At 33.6% G+C, this 10843-nt stretch overlaps 1 protein-coding gene across 1 annotated transcript in view; it reads right to left on the minus strand.

Moving 5' to 3' along the window:
- LOC111631750 (cellular tumor antigen p53-like) overlaps positions 1-10843 on the minus strand; it is a gene marked incomplete at its 3' end in the record, with an annotated part of 60018 nt that overhangs the window by 32811 nt on the left and 16364 nt on the right. Inside the window, exon 3 of the mRNA XM_023376056.1 lies at positions 2205-2352. Coding sequence (XP_023231824.1) covers positions 2205-2352 — 148 coding nt within the window. The remainder of the gene's footprint in view (positions 1-2204; positions 2353-10843) is intronic.

The raw sequence follows: 10843 nt of genomic DNA on the forward strand, positions 1-10843 counted from the left end.
CTGCCCACTCTCTACCTTTGCTATTATACTCTCGTCTTTCGAAAAAAAAAAAGGACGCAAAACTTAACGAGTGCCTACCCGACAGTCTCGCGAATACATAAAAGAATTGTTTTGTCAGAAAAATAAAAGGCTGGAATTACAAGAGAGTGTTTCAAAGTTCGGAGGAAAACTATCCGATCAATATATACCGGCTTGAGCGTCGATGTCGATGCCTCCCACACTCCAAAAAGTTTCGAATTGTTGCTCGAAGACAAAGGAAGACCAATCGGTATTCATTATTTTACGTCGCTTCTTGTGTTTGTTCTGTGGGGTGTTCGTTATCCAATCGTGTGTTCGTTGTCCGAACATGAAAATATTTCGCGAAGGTTTCGTTATCCGATCTGTTCGTTAACCGATCACCCACTGTACTATATATTTATCTTTGGAATATTTTATTATTCTTGAAAATTTTTTTTTGTATTTTCCTTGACATGTTATTTGATTTTTGAAATGCTATATTTAATTGATGGAAGACTGCTACATCCCTAGTAAAATATCACAAATTGCATAATTACTGTTTTTTATTTTTTGGTGTTTTTATTTAATTCATGTTTTTTTTGTAAAATTAATCTATCTATTTATTCCATATTATAGTATTTTAAAAATAGTTTTTTTTTTTGGTATTGAAAATAAGCATAACACAGATTTGTATCACGCATATTTTATACCGCCCAAACATTTTTGATATGTTACAATCACTTTACCTTTAAGTACAAAAATTCAAATTATCTTAAAAAACTCAAAATAATTTCTAATAATTTGTTAAATTTTAAAATAAAATTCTGAATTAATTTATTCAATTTAAAATATATTCTATAAATTGAATTATAAAACTTATTTAAAAAAACTTCAAATATTTTGCTAGTATTCAAAAACATATTTTTCTATGCTTATAAATTTCTTCTTGCCTTTTCAAGGAGTTTTATATTTAAATTTTTATTTATTCTATAAAATATTTTATATGTTCAACATAATTAAGTAGATAATTCAATACAAATCACTTTACTAAAGCTGATACATTGCAATAACCTTCAACTGCCATAAATGACCGAGCTATAATTTGGCAATAATAATTATAAATTACTAATAAATTTGGCCCTAAGGAAGGCGTTAAACATCATCTCATATTAGATTAAAATTATAACTATTAAATTTAATACAAGATGGCACCTAATGCCTCCTTCTAGGGCCAACTTTATTAGTAATTTATAAAGTTGGCCCTAGAAGGAGGCTATTATTGCCTCCTTCTAGGAGGCAATAATAGCCTCCTTCTAATTATTAATTATAGGAATTATTATTGCCAAATTATAGCCCGATGGTTTACGGCAGTTAAAGGTGTGTTATAGATAATTCAGACTTACTGTCCAGTTAGTACTTTTCTTAATATTTTCTTGTGGCTCAAAAGAAACAGAAAATTCACAATCATCATCTGAAGAAGAGCTAACATAAAAATAAAAAATTATTTTATTAATATTCAAAATTCATAACAAATTGGCATAATAAAATATAAATAATTGTTACAAAATTATATATACTATATTTGTTCATTTCTAAGATGCCACTGATTCTAAGAGACACCATGATTTTGAAATCAAATTTTCAGATTTTTTTTTAATGAAGAGAGAAACTTTAAAGTAATCAATTTTATTGATACAAACTAAGAATACTACAGTTTAGAAAAACAATACAAATGCCATAATATTAAACACTTGTTACTAGTAAAACAAAACTCATTTGAACTGATACAATCATTGAATAATATAGCTAAAAATAAATATCATCAGTATGTAATGCACCATGTTTTCTATTGGAAATGCCTTCTTAACTGTAAATGTAAGATTCCTTCAATTATAACACCTATCTCTATTTTGGACAAATAAAAATTAAGAATGTTTGTTAGAATCAAGATAAAATAATTCTAAGTGAAAATGAAGAATACTTATACAATATAAAATTATTATAATTTTTATAATAGCTTAAAAATATAAGTGATTTCTAATTTAGTGATTAATTAATTACAAATGATGAATATATAGACTTCTTTTAGCCTAAAGGAAACTTTTTTGAAATTTTTTAATTTCACTTATGTAAAAAGAAAATGAATAAAGTAATAAAAATAATTAAGATTTCAGAAAGAATATTTTAAGCTTTAATTTGAAGTATACGTTTAGCAACATCCTCTCTAAACTCTGAACTAATAAAAACAGGTGTTGCACGAATAATGGTGCCATCTGGTGGCAATTTTTTCACCTTAAAGCGAATTGGACACGCCACTGCCATGTTTACATAAAGTTTTTCTTTAATTTCAGAATACTGGAAATATTCATAGAAGTTATATTTTCTAAATAAAGTTTAACATAAAAAAAAATCTTGCTACATTATACAATAGGAATGAAAAGTATAATCTATCTACGAGGGCTGTTTGGAAAGTTCACGGCCTCAAATAGAACAACAAACAAAATAATGTTAAAACTTTTTTATTTTTCAATGTAGTCTCCTTTGTTAGCAATGCACTTATTCCAGCAATGTTCTAGCTTTTTTATGCCATCACAATAGGTCAATTTTGTCAAGGTTTGCAAAATACTAGTTCACTTCAGAGATGACTTCGTTATTTGAGTGGAATCTCTTTCCAGCCAAGAATTTTTTTAGGTTTTGAAAAAGGTGGAAGTCACTGGGGGCCAAATCAGATGAGTACGGTGGATGTGGAACTAATTGGAAGCAAAGTTTGTTTATCTTTTGTTCAGTAATTCTGGCGGAATGTGCAGGTGCATTATCGTAGTGGAACAAACCTTTTTCTTCTTCAAGTGTGGCCTCTTTTCTTCGATTTCTTTCTTCAGTTTTTCCAAAAGTTCACAGTAATAGTCAGCATTAATGGTCTTTCCTCTTTCTAGGTAGTCAATAAAGATGATGCCTTTAGCATTCCAAAAAACCGAGGCCATCACTTTCCCTGCTGATGGAACTGTCTTTGCCTTCTTTGGTGGTGGCGAACTGTGGTGTTTCCATTGCTTCGACTGTTCTTTTGTTTCAGGAGTGTAATAGTGGATCCACGTTTCGTCAGTAGTCACAAACTGACGCAAGAAATCCTGTGGGTTTTATGGTAGACATCCAAACACTCCTTTGACATCAAAGTGCAAACACGTTTTTGCTCAGCAGTCAGCAGACGCAGCACCCATCTTGCTGAGACCTTCGTCATACCCAAATTTTCGGTTAGGATGCAGTGCACTCGGTCGATAGAGATGCCTGTTGTCTCAGCTATCTTACACGTTTTCAAACAGCAATCTGCTGACACCAAATCATGAACTTTGTCAATATTTTCTTCAGTGATAGCAGTTGAAGGCCGTCCACTGCGAGGGTCATCTTCCACACTCTCTCTGCCAGATTTAAAAAGAGATGTCCATTTTTTCACAGTGGTGTACAAAAAAGCACACTCCCCCAAAACTTCATCCATGTCAGCTTTGATTTGAGATGGGTCAACCCTTTTTTCGTCACGTATTTTATGACCACACGAGTCTCCATCTTCTCCATTTTTGACAAAGTATGTGCACACTGACTATCTGCTAAGCTGTCGTGGCAAAACTTTACAATAAATCAAGTGGAAATTGGTATTGTATCTTTAGCAAAGATGGCTGAATTATTCCCGGCAAAAAATAAAATTAATCTGAGCACCACATATAGGCAAGGCTGCAAACTTTCCAAACAGCCCTCATACAAGTGACATGTTAATAAATTATAAATTTAGAAGTACAAAAACACTCAGTTCATAAGATACAATAGTTCCATTATAATAAATACAATTTTGTCACAAACAATTACAGAAATACTAAAAATGTAATAGTAAGATATTTAAAATTAAATGATACATTAGGATTTTATAAATAGTACATGTCATAACAGCCATTAAAATCACACCACTCATTAATCCCTATATGAATGCATATGTTTGTTTATTATCTTTAAAATTAAAAAGTATTATTTTGCTGCAGACCTATAAGAAACCATAAAAATTTCATGTTTATGATGTCAGGGATAATGCAAACATGTTCCATTGATAACATAACCCAATATACAAGAATGATAATTCTTATATGAGGGGTATTCAAAAAGTATCGGGCCTTTATTTTTCCTGTGTAAACCAATGATGCGCGAGAGACCTCCTTCAGTGGAGGTGTGGAGGGGCAGTGTGCAGTCCTGAATTTTCTCCCGCCTGTAGGAAGCATCAGTCGCTGGCAGTCGGCCTATGAGTGAGGACGTGTAGCGAGTGCTTGTTGGATTCCAGTAAGTTGGAAAATGACTGAACAACATGAATAGAGATATTGCATCAGATTTTGCCAAAAGCTTGGCAATACCAAGCGGAAACCATTCACAAGATTCAACAGGCTTTTGGGGACGATGCCATGAGCAACACATGGATAAAGAAATGGTACAACCGCTTCAAAGATGGCCGCACATCAGTGGACAGCAAACCGCATTCAGGCAGATCCTCAACAAACCAAAATGAGACTGTCATTGAGCAAGTACAGACTTTGATCTAAGTTGACCATCGTATCACAGTCAGAGAACTTGCAAACAAGACAGGAGTAAGCATTGGATCGGTACATTCAATTTTGACTGAGGATTTGACTGAGCAGTGTTTCCAGCAATGGCAGGAGTGCTGGGAGAACTGTATAAATTACAAAGATTACTTTGAAGGGGATTAAGGTTTGTACATCAATCAATAAATGTATTTTTGCTGACCAAAGGTTTGATACTTTTTAACATCCCTCATATATCAAATTATTTAAGAAATGTAATGAAGTTCTCATGAGATGGTGGACAAATCACTTTGTTTCCAATTATTTATTAGCCTTAATATAGCCCAATAAAAAATCTGGTATATTATTAGCCAATAAATATGCCAAACAAAGTTTTCTACAGCAATGTTTCTGGTAATTGCATCATCCAATGATATAAGAACCTATGCAAAGGAGAATTTTATAAACAAAATGAAGTTTTCAACAGGTAGCACCATTAATAAAATCTAATTATTTTTTTAAATCCCAAAGATTTAACGTCTCATGAAATGAGCGTGTCCACTGTCATGTCCACTGTCATCAAATCAACAATTGTGCATTTGCTACAAAGAAGACATGAACATAGCAACATGGAAAGAATAGCTAGATTAGGAGGTAAATATGTAATTAAACTGTGCAAAGATAGGATGCTAAAGTGTCTCAGCCTGCAAGAACATACCGCAAGTTCCTCCTAACTAAAAGTGAAGTGAGAAAACAGGAGTAAAAGCAAGTTCATAAATTGTGCAATGTGGGTTTAAAAACCTACTAACCACATAAAGGAGCCATTACTAACAAGTAAAATGTGAAGACTGGCTTATCTAGGCTCAACAGGACACAAACTGGAACACTGACATGAGATTCCATTATGCTTCTTGATAAATCCAAATTTAATCTGCATGAATCAGATGGCACTCTATGTTAGATGTAAAAAAAGTGGTCTATAGCATGAATGTATGCTGTAGATAGAAAAGTTTTCCAAGTCAAATGGTATGGGGATGCATATGAAGTGTCGTTAGACTACACCTTTACAAAATGGGTTTGAGAATGCAGAATAATACAAAAATGTCTTATTTGTCAAGCTACATCTAACAATCAGAATAATTTTCAAATGCAAGATCAAATGAAATCCTGCATCTTTCAACTGACATTACTGTATCAAGACGATGAGTAAAGTGTAATGTTCTCTTTCTTTATGATTTGTTAGCATTATCATCACTTGTCACAGAAATTGTTTAGGTATAAAAAATTCCCACAAGAGGAGAGATCTAGACCAGATATCTAAGCTGTCCAAATAACAGTCTTGATCTCAACCTTATTGAGAATCACTGGCATATTATGACAAAATTTCAATGATGAGTCTTAATACATTCATGTATTACTGTTTATTTTCAAGTTTGATATCATAAACTTATTGCAAAACAATTGCTGGACTTGGTCTTAATCTTAATTTAAAATTGGGTTTGTAGATATTTACATTTGTATATATACACCATGCTGGGTAAAGCATTAGTCAGCTGAGTGCCATAATGGGAGTTATAGGCCATGGGCACAGAGTCATTCCCAGTCAGCACCACAAGTAACCAGTAGGATTATATCTAAATTAATAGTTCTGGAAGCAAAGATCGAATGGTGATCTTGTAGAGTAATTGGTTTGATCCCATTTTGGGCCAATTCTTTTCTTCCACAAACTTCTAAATTAATTAGTTAAAATATTAACTTAATTAGATTTATTACATTTATCGAGAGAGGAAGGTCACTTAAAGCCTATCTCTAAGCCAAATTACTTGAAATTTAATCAGTAGTTAATAGCATTAATATAGCCCAACGTAATCTGCCAAATGTTTGGCTTTATAGCACATTGTGACAAGCAATGAAATTGATTGCATACTCAACACCAGAGACTAAGAAGCAACTAATGGAATGAAAATATGCTAACTTTCCAAAAACAAAGTAAAATAGATGTTTTCTGCCAAGAAGCTTACATGCATCATTATTAGAATGAGAAGGGTGTTCTGCTCATTCAGTTTACACTTCATAGAGCAATAATAAATGTTAGAAGCTATTTTGATAACCTAAAACTACAGTGGACAATTCAAAACAAAAGATGTGGCTTAATAAGTTCTTCATACTAATGCATGGTCACATTCTGCCTGCATCACACATGAATTGCTGAAAAAAACTCAAGCGGTAAATCTGCTGTATAGTTCCAAATTAGCATCTTCTGACTTCCACCTACTTTCACACTTAAATACATTTTTTAAAGGGCAACAACTCATGATTGAGTCCATAAGTTGGCAGGATGCATGAGGATTTGCAAAACTTTATGTATTGTTATGACAACTGTCTGCACCTCAAAAGTAAGTATGATAATAAACATGAGTTATTTTTCAACATCAGAAAATATAGTTTTAAAAAATAGTTTCTGTTCCTTTGTAGCCAATCATAACTTAATTTCTGGATGTGCCTCATATTATACATGCATCTTATAACTTGCAATATTAATTTATTACAATTACATTTCTTTTTGTTGCTAAGAAGGATGTTCATGACAATTTATTTTTCAGAATAAAAGAAACAAAATGTAGATACTATTTCTTTTTTTCTGAAAAATATAAACAAGCAAGAGAAATGTTAATAAAATGACATCAGAATGTGTGTGTAAAATACATAGAATTTGATTAAAGATACTAAATATATAAAATTAAACATGTAATTGTGATTTCAATAGAGATTTTATTATGTGATAGTTTACAGCTACCCTGTTTCCCCGAAAATAAGACAGTGTCTTATATTAATTTTTGCTCCCAAAGATGCGCTAGGTCTTATTTTTCGTATGGTATGGCAGGGGAGCTCGCCACAGCACACTTTACAGCACAGCAGAAACAGCATATGGTATGGCAGCAGGCGATTGGCCTCTTGATGCCTTGCCTGCACATTTACAAGTGACAGCTGCGAAAGGGAACATCAGGATTGGTGGTAGGTGATGGTCTTCGTGTCCTGCACGCAGCTACTCTGCAACGAATGGTGAAGGTAGGGGATAATGGCGGCAGGCTAAAAAGAATCACAGCTGCATGCCTGGTGTTCTGTTCGGTGAACATTCTTCCAAATGAAAACTTTGCTAGGTCTTTACTTTCTGGGGAAGCCTTATATTTAGCAATTCAGCAAAACCTCTACTAGGTCTTATTTTCAGGGGAGGTCTAATTTATTTCAGGAAAAACTAGAATGTAATATTTTATCATTTTGCAGATACAGTGGGTGATTGGTTAACAAACGTAATCCGTTCCGAGACTTTGTTTGCTATCTGAATTGTTCGTTAACCGATTATCGATTTACCATAGGTTTTAATGGGAATTTAATTAATTCGTTCTGAAGACCCCCAAAAATAAAAAATATATACTTTCTTACCATGTTTATTTATATGTAATAATAAAAATACATACATACACAATCTTGCATTTTTATTAGTCACGTTTTTTCCGTTTGAAAAGGTTAAAGAATCTGTCTAATGTCGATTGCTTTTCTCTTTTCTTCAGGATCTTTCGTAAGTAATTAATAGCATTGCAACTGTAGAAATCCCCAAGCCTCAACCTGTTTAGATGCCATTCAAAGACCGTTGTTCTGACATCCTCCCACTTCTCCAAAGGATCTTTAATAACATATATCGGCATTAATCCTCTTTTTCAGAATAAAACATATCTCGCCGAGTTTCTTGGTGTTCTTCACTCAAGAGTTCTTGGCGTTCTTCTGTTGTCAGATCCGTTTCAGGTTCCATTATGAACTCTTCGATGTTCTTTATTTCTCAGATGTGATTTTTATTACTCCTTTAGCTGCTTGAGTCTTGTTGATTATACAGTATTTTTCTTAAATAAGATTGAACTGCAACCTACTGTAGCAACAAACTGTACATACTGCCCAGCAACATTAGGCATCTTCTGCCCACTTTTTACCTTTGCTGTTATACTCTCACCTTTTGAAAAAAAAAAAAAAAAGGACGCAAAACTTAACGAGTGGCAACCCGACAGTCTCGCGAATACATAAAAGAATTGTTTTGTCAGAAAAATAAAAGGCTGGAATTACAAGAGAGTGTTTCAAAGTTCGGAGGAAAACTATCCGATCAATATATACCGGCTTGAGCGTCGATGTCGATGCCTCCCACACTCCAAAAAGTTTCGAATTGTTGCTCGAGGACAAAGGAAGACCAATCGGTATTCATTATTTTACATCGCTTCTTGTGTTTGTTCTGTGGGGTGNTGCCAATTGGCTAGCGTATGTCAGATGATCACTCCTCAAATTATTATTATCACTTTGCCCAACTAGGTGATAGCAGTATTCATAATGACCGATCAATTTGATAAAGTAATCAATATTTATCACACTGCCCGCTCTATTTGGTCATTATTCATAATGCCCGGTCATTATGAATAATGCCTGATTAATCACTTTGTCCATAACATATATGTTATATGGACCACGGGAAAAAGGAAAATGCAAAAAAATATTTAGTTCAAATTTCTAACACTAGGTAAAAAAATGCTACATGAAAAACAAGAAACTCAAACTGAAAACACACAAATGGATTTTAAAAAACTCCACTATACCTTTAAAATGTAGTCTATTTTTAACAAATGCAGTGGATTTTATTCACAATATTTGTTCAATGTGCAATTCATTTGTGTCAATCACATGTTCAAATTGCCTTACAGCATGTTCAACAGTAGCCCGATAGGTTTCTTGAGGAATTGCAGCAACATGGTATGTTATGCTTGCTTTCAATTCAGGCCAAGTCAGTATGCCTCTTCTATAGACATGATCTTTCAGATAGCCCCACAACCAAAAGTAAGAGATTCAAGTCTAGAGAAAGAGGAGGTCAGGCATTCAGAAAACTTCTCAAAATTACCCAATCATCTCCAAATTTGTCATGAAGCAGTTCCTTCATTTGTCAGGCAATATGCAGTGTTGCCCCAACTTGCATGAAGGCTTTAAACATGCTCATTCTTGTAAAGCAGAAATGACGTGACACAGCAGAAGTTTTCAGTAATGACACTCGTCACAGAAAAAAGAGCCAAGAATGAAGTCAGAAGTATAACCACACCAAACGGTGATGTAAGCAGAGTGCAGAAGTTGTTCATGCACAACATCAGGTCTTACAGTACTCCATATGAGACAGTTCTGAGTATTCACTGCTCCGTCTAGGGTGAAATGCACCTCATCTGACCACAAAATGTTTCATGGCCATGCATTATCAACAGTTATTATGGCCAAAAACTAGCAAGCAAACTCTGCATTGTTCTAGATCTTGAGGGTGCAACTTTTGCAACATGTGGATCTTGTATGGATACCACTGTAAAATGGATTGCATAATTTTTCGAACCGTAATCCAAGGAAGAGACAATCACATGACACCACTCAAGCACTTGCCAAACAATGTTAGGAAGTGTTTTCTCTTCAATCACAGCAACCATGATTTGCTTCACAGTTTCATTTGAAATCCTTTTCCAACCTCTAACTGGCAATACATACAACTCTCCAGTCTCTTCAAATTTGGTAATCATCTTTCTCAAACCATACCCTGATATAGGCCCTATTTGCAAGCCTTTCAAGTGTCAATATTCTCTCAGTGCAGCCAAACCTCTTGATGAAACTTTACCAGTTTGCAAGCTTGATCTTTATTCTGTAAAAGCATGATAAAGAGTGATAGCAAATGACGTTGACTACTGGCTTTTGAAAAGGTTCGTAATTTGCATGGCAATTGCTGCATGTGCCATTTTTCACCTAGTGGTAAAAATTTGAACTAAGAATTTTTTTGTATTTTCCTTTTTCCCATGGTCCATATAACATATACACCAAGTTTCATCAAAATATGTCATTGAGAACAGGCTCTAGACAGGTCTGACTATGGCAACTTTAATTATAACCACGCTGTAAGTACAGTAGAGCATCGATTATCCAAATCAATTGCAGACTGTGGTTGTTCGGAAAATCAATATTTCGGATAACCGATTATGTATGAAAAAATATATTAATTTATCCCATGTTGAAATTTTTCTCCATTGCATATCACTAGGCGTTGAATTTTCGTCGATGTTAAGCCTACAAAGACCATTGTATCGTTAAAAATTATTTTTTTTATTTTGTACAAACAAAATAAATATATTGAAAAATATAAAAACAATAAAAAATTATACTTCAGAAGTTAATTTAGTATCAAAAACGTAAAATATTTGAGTAGCCCAAGACATAGCCAAAGATTCAGG

The sequence above is a fragment of the Centruroides sculpturatus genome, unplaced genomic scaffold, assembly GCF_000671375.1.
Source record: "Centruroides sculpturatus isolate CEXI.00-Female unplaced genomic scaffold, Cexi_2.0 scaffold705, whole genome shotgun sequence".
NCBI classification, from domain to species: Eukaryota; Metazoa; Arthropoda; class Arachnida; order Scorpiones; family Buthidae; genus Centruroides; species Centruroides sculpturatus.